We start from the raw sequence: 21,595 nt of genomic DNA on the forward strand, positions 1-21,595 counted from the left end.
CCAGGTTGGTATTTGGAGGTGCATTAATTCACTGGGAGAGATGCACCCCAGTCTTAGTTAAGACATGCACCTAAAAGAAGGTAACTCTGATGACGTCAGCAACAGGACGTTGGATGGACATGAAGGGGGATGAATCTCTAGCAGATCAACAGTTCTATGGTAGTAAGAGTTACGTTATTCGACTGCAGCTATGCGGATGATCTAAGGACAACGGATAGGTGTAAATAGTTGAGTCAGATGCCACTGCGCTGGGAAAGGTAATGGCAACCTACCCCATGTATTCTGCCAAGTTCAAAATCATGTGATGTCTTCAGAGGAATCGGACCAACAATGGATCGAAGCCCATGGAGAACACTTACCATGATTTCTTCTATGGCATGAACATGCTAGGATACAAGAAGAAGAAAAAGAGATCTGGTATATTCACTTATTCGAATATACTAGCCTGGGTGCCCGGCGTTGCCCGGATGTTTGGAGGTGTGTGTTGAGCAAAAAAAAAAAAAAGTGGTAGTAGGTAGGCAGGCTCGAATCCGTACCACAGTGGAGGAAAAGAATGTGAAAAAAAACGTGACGTGTTTGCTGTTGCGTCCATCGCCAAACCGGAAGTGATGCAGGTTTAAATTAAGGCTAGACAATCGAAAAGAGGGGGATGACTTTCGAAAATATCGGCGACAAAAAAATGACCCCTCCCTGTAGAAAAGTGCCAAGTTGAGATAGAAGGAATTAATGTTTTTGGCCATTTTTTTTTTTATATTTGTCGTCCAAAGGGTCGAGCTTCAAAATAATACCGATCTGACGCCTCTGTCGAAAGTTTTAGGTAAACATGCAAACAAGCAAACATACAAACATAAATACATTTAAACAGACAGGTGAGATTTATATTATAGATGATCAGGTAGGTTAAGAAAATAACTGAAATATATTAGAGCATAAGGAAACGAAATTTATTTTTTTTTTTTTTAAATTGTCTTTTTTAATCTCTTTTACAGAAACGTTCAGAAGCTTCGTATCAACAAGTTGGTTTTTTTTTTGGGGGGGGGGGGTCGAGAACACCACTACGTTGACAGTTTTTATTTCTTGATTTCGTATTGGAAATATTATTTTCAATTTTTCCCTCAATGCAAAAATTGAAAGTATAAAGTAATTTTCATAAGAAATATCAAAGTTCTTCTTTACCTCTCAAACATAGAAACAGTAAAGAAGCTACAAACATTACTTTTTCTATTGCAGTTCTGAGTTTTTGAGATGGGGGATGATTGACTGTTAGGTTTAGATCAATCGGACTACTATTTTCAGCTTTTTTTTTTTTTTTTACATGGAGGTCACCACTTATCAAGGCCCAGAAGCCATTCGAGGATAAGGGTTATTGCGTGTACAGTAATCAATGAGATAATACCGTAGTAATCATTAGTATTGGAGATTTGATAAAGGGTCTTACTTAAGGGGGCGGTTCATCAGGAATTTGTTTATGTTGGACTTGAAGACATCCAAGTTGTAGTCAGGTGGGAAACGGGCAAACGGAAGAGATTTCCACAGGCGTGCACTTCTAAGAAAGAAGTTTTGTTCATGGAATCTACGTTTTGATTTAGGCACAGATAAAGAGTGGGGAAAATTACTGACAGTGGTTTCAACTAGACGGGTGTTTATCGTGAAAGATTGGCGAGGGGGGACCAGAGATGGGAGCTCAGACGAGTACTTGCCATGAAAATAACGACAAATGGTGGTAGAAACTCACCACATAAATGTCACGGTAACATTTATGTGATGGGTTTCTGCCACCATTTTCTTTTATTTCTTATTTTAAAGTAATTATCGAGTCTTCAAAGACATCACTGCCATCTTTTCTTGTTCTCCGGCAGCGTTCAACATCACTCGTTTTTCGAACTAAATAAATAGTTTACATTAAATAAAAACACCAAAAACTTATCCAGTTAGGTAGAAGAGTAACTTATTTGTTATATATTTGTTATTTGACAACTTTTTCAAATTTATGTGTATAGTAAAACATACCCAAAAATAAACTCAATATTGTATATTTTGGAGGAAAAGATGAAGAGGAGTGGGGGGGTCTTTTTTCTTTCTTTTTTTTTTTTACAGAAATTCATTTTTGTAAATTTATTAATTTTTTTACATTTTCAGCAAAAGACAACTTTTTCATGATTTCTACTTTCCAAAATGGTCACGTGACAAGTCAAAATAAATGTTACACATTTTTGTCGTTCTGATGATTTTCTAATTGTAAAAAAAAAAATGCCTGAAAAAAAAATACTTAAAAATTGCACATCAAATTAACAGCTCCAGTTTTATTTATTTTACCTTTTTTTTTTTTTTCAGACGTATTTCTTCACAGACACTAACGACAACGAACTCAACAAAAGGACAAGTGAGTACCGCCATTAAAGTTTTAACATTCAAACATTTTTTTCGTTTTACTATTAAGGCACGACAAATTAAGGTACGAAAAATTAAGGCATGACAAATAGCTTCTGCTGGGTTTTTTTTTTTTTTTGCTTTTTTGTTTTTGTTTTTTTTTTTCAATCAAATTCTAGGCAAAAACTGACGTTCTAATTGGGAATTTAAAGGCTTCCAAATCACTTTTTAATTCTCAACAGTCACAAAAAAATTATTGTAGCAACATTGTTTTTTTTTGTTTGTTTGTTTTTTTGATACATAAAAAAATAAGACGTTTTTGGATTTCTGAGATGAGGATTGGTTATTTGTATTATTTGGATTCATCAGACTACTGTTCTCATCTTGAGTGGCATTTTCACAACGTTTCGGTCGGTGTAACCTCCGACCTTCTTTGGGTGTACCTTGTTTTTGTCACTCAGGAATCTGGATGGAATTTTGAACAGAACCCTCTATTTACTTCACGGGGGAAGCATACTCTCGTTCCGTTAGCCATGACTAGATAGAGGTCCTAAGTAATTCACAATTATATTTTTCAGTCACCCATACCAAGAATTGAACCTTCAACCTTCAGGAGAATATCACTTTCATAATAAATTTTTTTCCAAATATTCTAACCACTGCGCCACAGGTCTTTGCGACAAGATACACTTGAAGAAGGTTGGAGATTAGATCGGCCGAAACATTGTGAAAATGACACTCAAGATGAGAACAGTAGTCTGAAGAATCCAAGTAATTCAAAGAAAAATAATGTCTGGCACAATACAGGGTGACCCAAAAAAAACAAGAGGCTATAGTAGAACATATGCTGCAGAATGGAGAAAAAAAGAAAAAAAAAGGCCAAAGACCCTTGTGTTTTGATGTGATGCTTTGAATATAATAAACTAGTTATGACCAAAGTTTCATTTCATTCGGACAAAACACTAAGAAACGAGGCCTAATTAGTGTTAGGGCCCGTTATTTTGGGGTCACCCTGTATTTATGTTCATAGATTTCCACGTTTGTGAAGTGATATTTTAAGATGAATAAAAAGTATTTTTTAGTAATGTTGATATGGCTCATCGATTATAACAAAATGGAGGTTCGAATAGAGTTTTATATAAAAACGAAATACTACACCAAGTGTCGACAACCTACCGGATCTGGCCCATGAAGGCATTTTGACTGGCCCGAAAGCCTGATTACCAATGGCTCTGTTTTTAACATGAGAGATGAGACTTTGGAATTCAACAAAACAAAAAAAAAAAAAAAAAAAAAAAAACACTGTTATCTTCTTCTGGTCCACTCAATCAAATTTGAATATTATAATCGCAAAAACACAATCAAACCTCAATCAGTCCCATTTCTGTGTAAAATATAAAAAAATAAACATAAAACACAACCTGAGAGCCAATTTGACAGACCAATCGGCAACAGACATTAGACCGGAACAACTTCAAAGGGACAATGTTGTCTCAGTCAGTTCTCTATTTTATGCCTGAAATGTACTTAACCAACACACTACTGAAAGTGCTATATCATTATTTAAAAAATATTTTTATTCAAAAGAATTTGTTTAATTTTATTAAAATAAAAAATGTTTTGTGCAATTAAAATTTTTAATTTAACTCATTTGGAGCCAACTGAGAGTTGGGACAGAAATATTCAAATTATTCAAATTAATTATATATTCGATAGAACATATCAACATTACTGTATTTTTTTTTGTTGTTGTTAGAATGAAATTTTATAAACTTCAAAATAGAATATTAGGTTCTTGCCTAGAGTTCTCTCTATATTAAAAAACATTTTTTTAAATATTTGTATGATGTATGTACCCATGAAGAAACGAAAATTTTCTAATTCCAAAAATTACGTAAATTTTTATTATTATTATCATCATCATTATTATTATTATTATTATTATTATTATTATATTATTATTATTATTATTATTAACTATTATAGCATATATATATATTATATATATGAGATGATATGATGGACCCTCCTGTCAATTTCGACATATGAACTCTGCCACAACAACTAAGTTGTTCAGAAATCCACACAGATGATTTGTTTATGGTGGTGAAGGCTTTGTGCAGAACCAACCACACTTTTTTGGTACAACTGCTAATCTTTGTTAGTACAATGGCTGCAATAATACAGAGCATGCAGTAGACCTCAGGTTTTACATCAGAGTTTTCTCTTCTCCTAGATGCATGTTTTATATATATATATATATATATATATATATATATATATATATATATATGTGTATGTATATATAGTCATCCACATACAGTACTGTTTCGTTGTATCACAACTCATCAATGCGGCTAGACTAACACTTTAGATTGAATCTACAACTATCGCGTTGATAGTCGGCAGTTCTAACCACTGGACCCTGGATTGGTGCGCGTAAACGTCTTTTATAGTGCTTGAGCTGCTAGTTTATATACAAACAAACAAACAGTGAGCCTCGCATGGTAGCCAAATGAACAGCGGGTGAGTTACATTTACGACAGTGCTCAACCCAAAGAGGGGGGAGGTGCTTAATATATATATATATATATATATATATATATATAGTAAGTTATAAAATATATATGATGATTAAGCTACACTGAATATTCCGCGTTTCATCCACTCTAGGACTCCTCAGGCTTATGTGCATAAGCCTGAGGAGTCCTAGAGTGGATGAAACGCGGAATATTCACTGTAGCTTAATCGCCATATATATTTTATAACTTACTAACTAGCTCTACCTACGTATTGAGCACTTTTAAAGTAAATACTTAAAGTTTACGCATACATTTATACTTTCGTATATTTATTTTATGTGAGTAAATGAAATAGTTATATATATATATATATATATACACACACACACATTATAATAACTTTTTTTTTTTTTTTCAGATAATCACATGATTAACACAAATTGTTCTGCTGTTCATAACCGGTAAGTCTTTGTTCTTAAGTTGCATTAATTTTATATTTGGGGTTTTTACAATACTATTGTGGGGTTTTCCTCCGCGCTGAACATTCATAAACAACAAAGATAGCATTTTGTTTTATATTATTTAATTTGTAAAATCTCATTTGAATAAAGTAGTTTAATCTTGGTATAGGGCACCATCTTAAATTCCATGCCTCGAGATAGAGAGACAGGCAACGACAGCAGAAATATAGAAAATATGGGCATTTTGCAGTATAGACAACAAAACAATAAAGTGGTTAAAAAAAAACAAATTTTTAACAAAGAAATGTTACCAAAGGTAACATAAGTTACTCTTCTACCTACTTGGATAAGTTTTTTTATGTTTTAACTTATTTTAAAGCGTTTTTGGTTAAAAAGAAATTGCGTGCTCCCTCCGTTCAGTTAGAACAGAAAATGGCTGCTATAAACCCTGCACGGTAATCGTTCGAAATTCAAAAATTAAATAAAATAATGGTAGAAACGCATCCCTTAAATGCCACCATTGTTTGATTTTCGATTTTTTTTAGCCGATTATCAAGACTTCCCAGATGACAGTCTAATGTCAGCCATCTTTTTATTGTTTTAACGTAAAATTTGACACTTGTATTTCAAATAGGTTAAAACCCAAAAAATATCCGAGTCGGTAGAAGAGTAAGGTATCTTACCTTTGGTAACACTTATTTGTTTATATACTTGTTTTGTATATATTTTTTTTACCACTTGTTTTTATTTATTTATTTATATATTTTTTTTTTTTTGTTTTTGTTTTTCCTTGTCTATTCAGTAAAACACCTTAGATTATAATATTGAATTTGAGTTTGTAACAAAATTACTGTACAAAAAAAAAGAAAGAAATGTTACTCATAGATTTGCCTACCGCAAAAGAAAACAAGAAATTATACTTGGAGGGGGTAGAAATTTGCTTCTTGGATGTCCTAGAAATGGGGGAGCTAAGGACAGCTTTGTTTGTTTTTTTATTTTTAATTCTAAAAATTTTTTTTTTTTTTTTTGCAAAAACTTTACAAAATCTAATGCATAAACGGCCATATGGCTGTCTGTCTGTCTGTCTGTCTGTCTGTCACCATATTTTCAAACTTTATCTCCTCTAAAGCAAAAATTCACAAACCGGCACTAGGGACCTCAAATGATTGGATTTTTTACAAACCGTTCTTTTATGGGTCTTTAGATGGTTTAAATTGTTTTTAAGGGGTCAAAAATAGGTAAAAATTGAAAAATCGTTAAACATTTTTTACATTCATCTTAATTTATTTTTAATTTTAATTTTTAACCAGTTTATATGCGTGTCACGTTGGTACAGTGGTAACATCACCACCTTTGAATGCTACAGTTTCGGTTTCGATTCTAGCTGATGGCACCTAAACACCTTCTTTTTTTTTTTTACTTTGAAACCACGACTCTATAATAATATATATGAAATTTGGACAAATTAAAATATCATATTTAAACGTATTTTACGCCCGGGCAAAACCGCCCCCCCCCACCGTTAGCAAAATATATAAAAGCTTTAATTTTTATTGACTAACAATTGTTGGCCTTCTGGTCAAGATCAAAGTGTAGCATCTGTTCCGGCAGATGCTGCAAGCTATGACTAGCTATGACTAGCAAAGACCAGATGTGGGGGCAACCCCACATGCCTGACCTTTAACCAGCTCCCATTTCCCACCTCTCGGGAGCTGGTCCCCTTTTTCCCGTCCCCCTCCCTTCACTCCTCACATTAAAAATTGGCCTTGTGCCTAATTTGCTTGGTGGAGGAGCAAATAAATACCATCTGTTCCGGCAGATACTGCAAGCTATGACTAGCTAGGACTAGCAAGGACCAGATGTGGGGGCAACCCCACATGCCTGACATTTAACCAGCTCCCATTTCCCACCTCTCGGGAGCTGGTCCCCTTTTTCCCTTCCCCCTCCCTTCACTCCTCACATTAAAAATTGGCCTTGTGCCTAATTTGCTCGGTGGGGGAGCAAATAAATACCATCAAAGTGTAGTATCTGTTCTTCAGATCTACACTTCAATTTCTTGTTCTCTGTCAGTAAAGGAGAAATCCTTCACGACTGAGACAATTTTTATTTTTGTTCCTTTTCTCCACATTAAAAAACGACCCTGGTGTCTAAATCTGTCCCGTGGGGAGGCATTGTAAATCGGAACAATTGATAAGAATTAAATCGTTGATAAATTCCACAGTTTTCGTGCATAAATGTTAAATAATGTGTGTGTGTGTGTGTGTGTGTGTGTTTGTGTTTGTTTTTTTTTGTTTTTTTTTAAACAGATTGTTTAAGATGGCTTCCAACTCTGAACAGTGTCAAAAAAATAACCCCAGCTCTTACTGTAATCTTTCACTTGTTGGAGTGCTACAAACATTAGGAGTTGACCTCTGATTCTCACCTTTTTGATGTAAAAACGGATGGAGGGGCGGGCAGTCAAAAAGGAGCCACTCCCCGGAGATTTAACTTGGAATCTGTCCATTCATTATTCAAATAACCTCTTCTCCAAATCCAACATGATAGTACTACTGCAGTCACTAAGAATATGGAAAAGGGGAATACTTCTGTATTGTTAACAGTGAGGCTGTTTCTGGGGATGGCCTATATATTAATAAATTGATTTTTATGGCTTACATTGTACTATTAATTTTGTGTGTATATATATATATATGCCCGTCCTACACTCATGTTTCCATCATTCACACTGAGGAAGATGCAAGGATCGATCGAAAATTATGTGCTTTTGAAGTAAACATTCTTGTTTTCTCCAAAATACTTTTTGTATTCCTACATGTCAACGCATAGGAAATAAATATAGAAAAGATATAAACATTTGCATATTTTCGTATTGATTTTTTTATACATATATATATATATATATATATATATATATATATATATATATATATATATATATATACTAGCAGGGCGCCCGATATTGCCCGGTCGTAAAATACGCTTAAATATGATTAATGCAGATTTCGTATTTATTGTTATATTATATTGGACCTAGTATATAGTAATAATTTTAAATAGTTAAAAAAAAAAAAAAAAAAAAAAAAAAAAGCATAACTCGTGCGCCACCACCGAGAACCGAAACCAGAACGTTTAGCGTACGATTTCTTTTCCTTTTACGTTCATGTCTGAGATATGAAGACATTTTTGCTCATAAACCACTAGCTATTACGTTACGTTGCATATTCGTAAATTTATTTCTTTAATTTTCACACTTTTGCACCGATTTTCCCCAGCTAAAATTCAAACATAAAGTTTCGCATAGGCTCGAATACCTTATATTTTAAGTTGTAGACCAAAAACGGACTGAGGAGTTTGGTAGGCAAAATTTTTTAAACAAATATATATACGCATATATAAATGGATATAGAAAGAGTTTTGTGCTTACTATAACCTTTTTACGCAAATATTACCCAAGTGTAGAATATCCGCATGAATATAATTACACGTAACACGTAACTAAAGATGATCATCCCATAAGAAAACTGAAAAACTAATAGGGAATTAATTAAAATGAATGTTTAAAAGAATATGCAAATTTACTAGATCTTTTGCAGATAAATGCAATTTCACGACCCATATATAACAAAGTTGTATTTTCTTTTTAAATGACTAGAAAAAAAGGGTTCTTGGCCTTCGAGCCAGGATTAAGGTGTGGTATCTGTTCTGATGTTGTATTTCACGTTTTTTTTCCACTTCATTTTTTTGGTCTCGGTTAATGGAGGAGAAATACCTCATGATTGATACATTTTTTTGGGGTTACTAACCAGAGTGCCCCTTTTTGAGGAGCTGATCCCCCCCCGTCAGATTAAAAACCTACCTTGTATCTAATTCTTCCCTCGTGGGGAGGCAACTGAACAAAAATAAATAAATAAACAAATAGATAAATAGAAAAAAGCGTTTTAAATATATCAATACATAAAAGAACCCAAATTTATAAGCGTATATATATATATATATATATATATATATATATATATATATATATATATATATATATATATATATACACACACACACACTATTTTTTTATATATATTGCTTAATCTTTATTTGTATTTTTTAACTCCTCACCTTTAAACCAACGGCCATCTTGAAAATACACCTGTTAATAGGCTAGGGAAGTTTGGGGGTCGACCCGTATCCCCCACCCTTTCGTGTTCTTGATGAGACTTGACTATGGGAACAAGAAAGAAAGAAATAAGACTAAAACCCTTCAATGTATATATGTGTGGTGGTGGTGGTGGCGGGGTAGGAGTTAAGGGGGTAAAAGATTGAATACAAGTAATTCCAGACAACAAAAAAAAAGGCCTTTCTTTCTATTTCCTGCGGCAAACGGGCTTACATACAAATCTAGCCCTTTCGGCTGTCTGACACAACAACTTTTTTTAAACACATTTTTTTTTTTCTTTAATTTCTTTTTATCCTCTTTTAACATTTATATGCACCTGACTAGAAAGATTTGAAGCTACCTTTTATTTCGGAGTTGATGACTAAAGCTGAATTTTTATTTTTATTTTTATTTAATTTTAACGTTTTGTATGTACGCTTTTCTTTGTCAGTTTTCTTTTTCTTTGTTTTTCTTTTTTGTTGTACATAATTTTCCCGGCTTCTGATTGGTTGAATTTTTGAATTTCCCATTCAAAATCAACAAGTTTAGTCGAATCAAGCGATTCAGAAATGGAAAATCCCCAATGGATCAAATTTAAGACATCTTTTTCTTCACTCAAGATGAGTTTAAAACCGTTTGTTTCTTTTAATGTAGATCAAGGTTTACCAGTGGGGTCCATATCACCCGTCAGGGGGAGCGTTTCGAGACTTTAGGTGGGTGATGGCCAAATTTATCGTAAGGAGGTCCGTGAGATTCTTTAGGGAGCAATAAAAGACTGGGAGCTTCTAATAACATTACTAGGTGTTTCTGAACCCATTTTCTTTGGGATTCACAAATCATGTGAAAACTGATTGCCTCACACTTAGTTTTAATTGGAAAAAATAATTCAAGAATCAACCCCTGTAACGTTGACAAAACTTCTTAAGTGTTTCCTGAATCTGATTGATTTCTGATTCACATTTTCAAAAAGTCTTTCTCGCCTATCGAATGGTTTCACTTGAAATTCAATATTTCAATTTTCAAATTTCGCTACAATACCGAAGAAAAACAAAATAATTACAATGTCGTAATAAATTACAACAGACATTTTTTTTTTTTTTTTGTGGGCATTCATTTTTTGCGAACTGTTATCCTCATCTTTGTAGTTGTTGTTTCATTACTTTTCGACCAACTCATCCTCTGGCTTTTTTCAGGTGATTAATCGCGACAGAATAGAAATGCTGAGTCTCTTAACTGTACCCCCAGTAATTACTGCCTTTCATAGTTGTCGTTGTCTCGCCATGTTTTGGCCAACTAATCCTATAGCCTGCTTTGCGTAGGATTGAAACTGTGATCTTTATACAATGCTTACCTGGAAATTTGGCCCGTGGTACAGTGGATAGAGGCGTTGAGTCTCTATATTTATAAGTGAGCATTTTCTGAATATAGCGGTTTCAATTCTACCCAAAGCAGGGCAGAAAATTAGTTAACAAAAATATGGTGAGACGACAACTATGGAAGGCAGTAATTACTGAGGATACAGTTACATAACTCAGCATTCCTATCCTGTCGCGGTTAACCACCCGAAGAAGGCTAGAGGATGAGTTGGCCAAAACGTGATGAAACAACAAGAGCTATAAAGATGAGGATAGCAGTCTGTAAAAAAAAAATGAATACTCAAATTATGAACTCAAATTATGAACGGAAATTGTTTAAAAAAAAAAATAAAAATAACATGTAACATTTTTGCATTTTTTTCTTGAATGAATGAAAATGATTATTATATATATATAAACGAACGACTTTTTAAAATTAACTTTTTAAAACAAACTTTTAAAACGAACTTTTTAGAACAAACTTTTTAAAACGAACTTTTTAAAACGAACTTTTTAAAACGAACTTTTTAAAATTAACTTTTTAAAATTAACTTTTTAAAATGAACTTTTTAAAACGAACTTTTTAAAACGAACCTTTTAAAATGAACTTTTTAAAATGAACTTTTTAAAACGAACCTTTTAAAATGAACTTTTTAAAACGAACTTTTTAAAAGGAACTTTTTAAAATGAACTTTTTAAAACGAACTTTTTAAAATGCTGCTGTCAAACAGCAAACTGACATAGTTATATGGAATAAGTCAGAGAGAGTGGCAACCTTGGTTGAAGTTAGTGTCCCTAATGATGGAGGTCTGAATAGAGCTGAAAGGGAGAAACAGACCAAATTTCAAGGTCTCATGTATGATATGAAAAGAAATCTTAGGCAGATATCAATCGTACCAGTTATTATAGGTGCCACAGGGCTTATGAAGAAGAACTTGAAGTCTTACCCAACTAATATTCCTGGTGAACCAAGTGCAAAAGAGATCCACAAAATTGCACTTAAGGGAACAGCAAGGATACTAAAAAGAGCTCTCGGTTGGTTTCAATAAAAAGCAGGGCAATGTTGGCAGCTGGTTTGGCTGCCCCAAACCCAGCATTACAATCTTCAATGAAAGAAAATTAAAACATTCATTTTTTTTTCTTTGATATTTTAACAATTTAAAAAAATACACTGGGTTAGGTTGTAAAAAAAAATACCAACTGCAGAATGCCGGTTAAAATTAGGGGGGGGGGGGATTTTCGTCCAGGTCCACCAAGTCATGTAAAAAAAAATTGATCAAGATTGGAATCAAGATTCTAATAATAATTTAACTGACAATGCTTTTTATTATTAAGTTTTAATCTGTCACTTACACTTATCCTAACCTTAACCATAAGTTTCCTTTTTTTATATATACCATCGCCGACCCCCTCCCCTACAATAACACAAAAACTGTGTTAAGACAAGGAAATGGATTATGCAGCTATTTTTTTAAAGCTTCAAACTCCACAGGACCAGTATATTAATCAAATAAACAACAGGAAGTTAAGATTAAGAAAAATATTCGGTTGTCACTGCCAATAGTTAAAAGAAATTTATATATGTATATATATGTATGTACATATGTATGCATATATGTTTATGTATTTGTGTATGTATATATGTGTGTATATGTTTATATATGTATATATATGTATATGTGTGTATGTATATATATGTGCGCATATGTTTATATATGTATATGTATATATATGTATGTATATGCATTTATATATATATATATATGTGTGTGTGTGTATTTGTATGTTTATTCTTATGTGTGTATATATATATATATATATATATATATATATTTCTGTAGAAATATATTTTCTTATAATATATACCAATCCTTATTTAAGAAGTTCAATGTAATTACAGAGCAATATAGAATAAATAACAAAAAGTTATATTCCAAAATTCATGATGTTGACCATCTTATAATTTATTCCTTTATTACATTACATATACATACAAATACTCATATATATATATATATATATATTATATATATATTAACAATATATATTATATATATATTAACAATATATATTATATATATTAACAATATATATATTATATATATATTAACAATATATATATTATATATATATTAACAATATATATATTATATATATATTAACAATATATATATTATATATATATTAACAATATATATATTATATATATATTAGAAATATATATATATTATATATATATTAACAATATATATATATTATATATATATTAACAATATATATATATTATATATATTAACAATATATATATATTATATATATATTAACAATAATGTATATAACGTATATATGAGTATTTGTATGTATATGTAATGTATGTATGTATCTATGTGCCTATGTACGTATGTATATATATATATATATATATATATATATATATATATATATATATATATATATATATAAAACGTATGTGTGTGTTGATGACCCACCATTTAAGTGTAAATAGCTTTGAGCTACATGTTTTAGACGAAGATATCTCAAATTAAAAATGCCAGTGAGCAGTGTCATGACATAACTGATTAGCAAAAACACATACCAGGCATTTAGTGAATAAATGTTGTTGGTTAAAAAGAGTACTAAAAAGAGTATTCAATTAAAACTAGATATATATATCTAGTTTTAATTGAATCACAGCCATCATTCGGTGCAAAGTTTTCTAGTTCCCCCTACAAAAGGAGGGGTGGACCTGTAAATTCACCCTTGTCTGTTCGTCCGTTCGTCTGTCCGCACTTTTCTCAATAACTACGCCTTGGAATTTTTTTTAATTTTGCACAAACATTGAACATGATATGAGTAAAAAAAGTAACAGAACAGATTTCCGAGAAAACTCCGGTTGCCCCCCCCAGGGGATACTTTGTGCGCGCGCGCGTTCGTGTTCAATAAGTTATTAGATTACTGATCATTTTTTGTGACTTCAGGTTCAAATGAACAGCTACAGCAGGCATTGGAATACACCCTACTAAAGCCTGATTGTCACATGTGGTGAATTTCAAGGTGCAATCCGGACGTGAGGACAATTTAGAAAAACGATAGGCAATAAAATTCTGTTTTAAACTTTAAAAAATGCCAAAGGAACGTATGGAATGCTTCAGACTGCTTTTAAACCATCTTGCATGAATCGAGCATCAGTTTTAGAGTGACATAAGAGATTCAAGGAAAGGCAGGGAGTCTGTGAGAGATGATGAGAGGTGTAGGAAGAATAAAGAAGTCAGAACTCCAGTGTTGATTGGCCAAATAAAGAATTTAATGGATAAGGACCGTCGTGTGTCTGTAGAGACAATAAGTCCACAGTTTAATGTCAGTGTAGGAATTGTACACCCAATTAGTAATATATATATATATATATATATATATATATATATATATATATACCAGGCATTTATATATATATACCAGGCATATATAATATATATATTATTATTATATATATATATATATATTACTATATATATATATATATATATATATATATATATTACTACATATATATATATATTACTACATATATATATATATATTACTACATATATATATATATATTACTACATATATATATATATATTACTACATATATATATATATTACTACATATATATATATATTACTACATATATATATATATTACTACATATATATATATATATTACTACATATATATATATATATTACTATATATATATATTACTATATATATATATTACTATATATATATTACTATATATATATTACTATATATATATTACTATATATATATATATTACTATATATATATATATTACTATATATATATATTACTATATATATATATTACTATATATATATATATATTACTATATATATATATATTACTATATATATATATATATTACTATATATATATATATTACTATATATATTACTATATATATATATATTACTATATATATATATATTACTATATATATATATTACTATATATATATATTACTATATATATATATTACTATATATATATATATATTACTATATATATATATATTACTATATATATATATATTACTATATATATATATATTACTATATATATATATTACTATATATATATATATATATATATTACTATATATATATATATTACTATATATATATATTAATATATATATATATATTACTATATATATATATATTACTATATATATATATATTACTATATATATATTACTATATATATATTACTATATATATATATTACTATATATATATATTACTATTTATATATATATATTACTATATATATATATATATATATTACTATATATATATATTACTATATATATATATATTACTATATATATATATATTACTATATATATATATATATATATATATATATATATATATATATATATATATATATATATATATATTACTATATATATATTACTATAGATGTTTTTAAAGTGATACATTTAGTAGTCCGGCGAGGTTAGCACCGTGGTAGAGGTTTAGGCTTCTTATCACGAGGTGCCGCTTTCAAATCTCACTAGATTCAGCCACTCTGATGAGTCGTGGACGACGAAACACGTGTCAGTGGATAATTATATATTACTATATATATATATATATTACTATATATATAGTAGTAGTATATATATATATATATATGTATATATATATATATATATCAACAAACGCAAAAAATTCTGTGTAGCTTAATTACCATATATTTTTTCATAATTACTACCTAGCTCTACTCACATATTGAGCACTGTTGGAGTGGATGTTGAAAATTGACACATAAAATATTATTTCTCCTTATAAAATTTAATAAGGATACATGAAATTTATATTTGTTATTTTTAGTTATTATGGCCCTTAATAAGGATTGAACCTTCAGCCTCCATCAAACTGTCAGTTTAAAACTGTTTGTTAGCCAAACCTTTTAACCGTTCCTATTATTTGGATTCTTCGGACATATTTTCATAACATTTCATAACGTTTCACTCCATGTAACCTCCAGCCTTCTGCCGAACTCATGAATCTGCATGGAATTTTAAACTAAAGCCTTTATTTAACAAACAGGATAGCATGCTTTTGTTCCGTCAGCCATGACTGGGTAGTACTCCTAAGGGCGGACCTGAACTAGAGTCACCCCCCTTCCTAATTTTAACTGGTATTCTGCAGTTGGTATTTTTTTACGATTTAACCCAGCGTATTATACCCAGCCTCCCCATGTTAAGAACAGCTTTCGGAATAAACACTCCCAACCTCGAAAACTGTACTACATACTATAAAAATTATAGGGGGGGGTGATTTTCGTTCAGGTCCACTCTCCTAAATAATTCACAATTGTATATTTTTAATTTCGCTGCATTGAAGATTGCATCTTCCACCTCACGAAGAGTGTAACTTTACAACTACATTTTACTAAGTCATGGCTGAAGAAAAGAGCATGCTACCCCCGGGGGTGAAATAAAGAGTTCCGTTCGGACTTCCGTGGAGAGATTCTTGAGTTCAACAAGATACACCTGAAGGAGGTCGAAACGTTGTGAAAATAATACTTAGGATGAGAACAGTAGTCCGAAGAATCCAAATAATACGAATAATCGATCCTGATCTCAAAAGTTCAGAAGGTGTTAATAGTTATGCGAAACGTGTGTGTGTCCCTTATGTTGGTTTATCTTCTCAGGTTTTGTGTAAAATGGTTTTTTTCTCATCCTGTAACTTTTTTTTTCATTGACCTCGATTTTCTTTTTCGTGTGTGTATGAGAGGGGGGGGGTCTTTTCTCTAAGTTTCTTTATTTGTTTTGTTTTGTTTTTTTTAATGATTTTTTTTTTCATTTCTTTATCTTTTTTTCTTATTCATCTTTTCATCACCTTTTACCATTCTTGAAGACTTCCGCTTTTTCTGCCCCCTCCCCACCTACCCCCGTGTTTTCTTTTCTTTTGTAAATATTTTTTTTCTGTTCCTTGTTTTCTTTTGTGGTTGTTGTTCAAATTTTGAACCTTTTCTTCTTCTTTTAATTCTTTGTTCTTTTGCTGACGAATTAAACTAGCAAAATCTTTTTGTTGTTTGTTTTTGGTTTTATTTATTTATTTATTTATTTATTTATTAGTTTATTTATTTGTCACTACAAGTGATTAAATAGTTAATAGTAAAGTTAAAGTTAGTAGAACAAGTTATTTAATAAAGTTAATAAGAATCATATAAAATAAGAAGAAACGAGTAAAAGAAAATTGGAATAAATAGGAGAAACAGCAAAAAAAGAGGAAGAAGAAGAAGAAGAAGAAGAAGAAGAAGAAACAGAAAAAGAGTAAGTAGAAGAAAAGAAGGAATAAATAGAAGAAGAAGAAGAAAAAGAAGAAAAGGAAAAGGGTGAAAGTAGGAAGAATGGTAGAAAGAGCTAGAAGAAGAGGGATAAATAGGAGTGGGAGAAGGAGGAGGAGGGTGAAAAGAAGAAAAGGAGGAATAGGAGAAAAGGAAGTATGAGGAAAAGAAGAAGAAAAATAGTAGAAAGAGAAAAAAAGAAGAAGGGGGAAAAGAATAAGAATAAAAGAGTGCAAGGAAGACGAAGGAAGAGGGGTAAAAAAAAATTTTAAAAATTGAATTAACCAAAAGACTCCGCCACCCCACCCCACCCCACCCCGTATTCATCATTTTGCTTTTCGTTTCCTCTCAACATTGGCATGATCTGTTTGAAAAGTTATTTTTTTAAAGACACAAACGAATAAGAAGATGGCTTAATATAATTTGATGCTCAAAATCCCCCCCCCCACTAAAAAAAAATTCCAATTTCGTAATTACTCGCATAATCGTCGCAAGTGTTAAGCTTGTAATTATTGCAAACCATTACGACATAAGGTCCATTGTTCAAAGCCAATTAAGTGGAGTGAACATCACGATTCATAAACTCACTTGGGAGAAGGAAATTAATGGGGGGGGGAAGGAACATTTTGATGACTGTTTAAAAACAAAATAATACCCAGATAAGAATGTGTTAGAACATAGTCAAATAATTAGGTACTAGTACGGTACTTGAAAAAAAAATTTTAAACACATTATTAATAAAATAAATGAATAATAAAATAAATTATTAATAAAATAAATAAAAAATAAAATAAAACAAATAACGACGAATTTAAAACATTTTTTTTTTTTTTTGCAAATTCACTTTCACATTTTTTTTAATTTTAAAAGAAACTATAGTAAAAAAAAACTTACAGTCTCCGTTCAACATGACTTATTTTAATTATAAAATAAAATAGACAGTTGAATGTACTCGCACAAAAATGGGATAAAATACACTTACAGATCCTATATATAGTAATTTAACAGACAAGAATGATTAAAAGTAGAATTAACTTTTAAAAAGAATAATTTAACGGAAATGCTAGTTGCTATATTATAAACGTGTGTTTAAATGAAAACATGCTGCCTAAATCCACACTCACTATCTATCTATCTATCTATCTATCTATCTATCTATCTATTTTTGAAAATGTACACTTTGTGGATATTTTCTGTTCTGAGACCATAAACAGACAGCCATGTTTTGTTTTTAAATATTTGGAGAAGAAATAGTTTTAATGATTTTTAACTGATAAAGAGCGACTACAAAGGGAGGTAATTCGTTTCTCATTAATTAATGTTTGCGATGGTGATGGTTTTTTTGTGTGTGTGAGACTGGACGTACGGACAAGTAAATTAATACTTAAATATACTAGCGATGAGACGATTACTATATTTTCCTGATTCCAATACAATTTCCGATTCTTTATAAATTTCTTTAATATTCAAATATCGAGTTTTCACAATTACTGTAAAAACACATGTTTAATGTGCAAATGTTTTCTTAAATGTGGAATTACATTTGTGATTGATGATCTTATAGATTTTCATTTTATTGGTAGTTTAAAATCAATAGTGAAAGATTTTGCTTTAAACAAAATCAAGCAAAAGTACAATTAAAAGAATCGTTTTTGGCATCGGAAAATGGGCACAAATTTTTCCGATTCCGATACTCCCAAAAGTTCCGATTTTTCTGATTTCCGATTCTGATTGATTGTCCCAGTACTAGTATTTAATTGGCCTTCGGGACAAGATCAAAGTGTAGTATCTGTTCTTCAGATGCTGCACTTCAATTTCTTGTTCTCTGTCAGTGGAGAAGAAATCCTTCACGACTGAGACAATTTTTTATTTTTGTTCCTTTTCTCCAAATTAAAAAAACGACCCTGGTGTCTAACTCTGTCCCGTGGGGAGGCATCGTAAATAGGAACACTAGTATTTAATTTACCTCTTCTCTCCCTCTCGCGCACCCACACCCACAAAGGAAACTAAATTTAACATGTTCCATTTAATGTACTTTGGACATGTCTATAGTAGTTGCAAAAGACAGACGCAGTTCTCTCAGCATTCAACCTCACTAGGGATCAACGCTGGCTTCCCTGTTCTGAGATCAATAAGGAACTTTTTTTTTATGATTTCGCTATCCGGTTAGACCATATTGTGCACTGACATGGACTTTTCCATTACAATTGTTTAAGCTTTACTACTTCTGTGCTGGCTCATGGTAAATTGGAACCGAGTGTTTTTGTTTGTGGCATCACCAATAAAAGATGATCGTACAGAGCCAATGGGATCCCTCCGGAAGAATGTAACTTACAACTGCATTTTGCCAAGTACTTTATCTACTATGCAACGATTGAAAGGATTATTTTTTGTTTTGTTTTTTTTTATTTTTCAAGGGAGTCACCACTTATCAAAGCTCAGGGGCCATTCGAGGATAAAGATTAATGAGTATACAGTAGTCATTTGGACAACAGTGTAATAATCGTTGAGGGTGGAAAGTGGGTATAACATAATTTATTTAAAGAACTTGTTGACATTGGACTTGAAGATGATCATGTTGTAGTCAGCTGGGAAGTAGGCCAGCAGAACAGGAAAGAAGCTTTGTTCATGGAATCTGCATTTAGATTTAAGTAAAGATGGAGAATGGAGAAAATTGTTTATAGTGGTTCAATCCTCAGTGTGGGCGACACTCAAAATACAATTGCGAATTACTTAAGAATTCTACCTAGTCATAGTTGATTAAATGAGAGCATCATCGTTGGCGTCCATTAATCATGTCTGATTTGGGTTTTGTGAATATGCTACTCATGTTGATTAAATAACGGGTTCCATTTGAAATTCCGTGCAGGTTCCCGAGTTTGATAGAAAGATTCAAGAGTTTGACAAGATACACATGATCAGTCTTTGATCAGTTCTTGATCTTCAATAGGAAGTTATATCGATCGAAACGTTGTGCAAATAACACTCAAGATGAGAATAGTAGTCCGAAGAATTCAAATAGTACAACATTGTTTGGGGAATTGTTTGAACCGTTTTCTTTCTTCGTCGTGTTTGTAACGGTGGGGAAGAAGAAGAAGAAGAAGAAGAAGAAGAAGAAGAAGAAGAAGAGTGAATAATAAAAGAAGAGAGAGTAGGAGAAGAAGAAGGAATGGGAAATAAATAAAAAAGGGAGTAGTCGAAGAGTAAAAAGAAGAGGAATAGGAAGTAAATAGAAGAGAGAGAGAAAGAAGAAGAAGAAGAAGAAGAAGAAGAAGAAGAATCTATACATTAATACCATATTACCTTTAACGTACGTACGTCATGATTTCCAGATTATAAATTATTCGCCCAGAAGATCCTATTTATTAAAAAGGACGCTAGAAGGTGAGAACATACTACAAACATTAAATTATTATATAGATACACTAATATAATGTCCGTAATATCCTCCTTTTTAATAAATAGAATCTCCCGATCACCCAAGATGCAATGTAAAAAATAAAATAAAATAAAAATAAATTTATATAAAAATGATGCCACTTTTGGGCCATACGTGAAACTAAAATATACCTTCTTGTTCTTCTGGCTACGATCCAAGGGTAGTAACTGTAATGTCTAAGGATGGTATAATGATCTCGTGAGGTTTCCGGGCATGAAAACATGACGTCAAAGACTCCTATAAGAATATTGAAAATAAACCGAAATAACCAGATACATTCTGGCTACATTATCGCGGGGTTTCCATTCACACTGAACGTCCACAGAATGCTCAGCATCAATATATTACACATGAAAAATGCCGCTGTGGAATTTCTACAGGTCCTGCTGATAGGGATAAATAGAAGAAGAGGGAGTGGTAATAAAGGAAGGAATCTGTTGCCAAGGTCGTTGGGAAAATGGTGGGATTATTCTACTGCTCCAGTAGATATCTCACTGCTGATGCAATTTTCTCCTATAAGAGCCAGGTACATTCTAAGATGGAGTACTGTTGCCACATCTTGGAAGGAGCTGCTAGAAGGGGATGCTCTTTTCTCTGCAACCTCTTTCTCACAGCAGAGACGTTGCAAGCCTGTCTCTGCTCTATTGTTACTTTCATGGCAGCTGCTCGTCTGAGCTCCAATCTATGATCCACCCTTGCCAAACTTTCACCAAAAACACTCGTCTAGCTGAAACCACTATCAATAATTTCCCCCCACTCTTTATCTGTGCCTAAACCTAAATATAGATTCCATGAAGAAAGTTTCTTTTTTAGAACTGCATGCATGTGGAACTCTCTTCTGTTTGCCTGCTTTCCAGCTGACTACAATATGATCGTCTTCAAGTCCAAAGTAAACAAATTCTTGATGAGCCGTCCCTCTAAGTAATCCAATTTA

General features: G+C 31.5%; 1 protein-coding gene across 1 annotated transcript in view; it reads left to right on the plus strand.

Moving 5' to 3' along the window:
* LOC145291946 (uncharacterized) overlaps positions 1-21,595 on the plus strand; it is a 145,698-nt gene that overhangs the window by 46,151 nt on the left and 77,952 nt on the right. Inside the window, exons 2-3 of the mRNA XM_080137873.1 lie at positions 2,335-2,383; positions 5,311-5,353. Of these exons, the coding sequence (XP_079993999.1) occupies positions 2,335-2,383; positions 5,311-5,353 (92 nt within the window). The remainder of the gene's footprint in view (positions 1-2,334; positions 2,384-5,310; positions 5,354-21,595) is intronic.

The sequence above is a fragment of the Euprymna scolopes genome, chromosome 13, assembly GCF_053919585.1.
Source record: "Euprymna scolopes isolate OS-2025 chromosome 13, ASM5391958v1, whole genome shotgun sequence".
Taxonomy (NCBI): Eukaryota; Metazoa; Mollusca; class Cephalopoda; order Sepiida; family Sepiolidae; genus Euprymna; species Euprymna scolopes.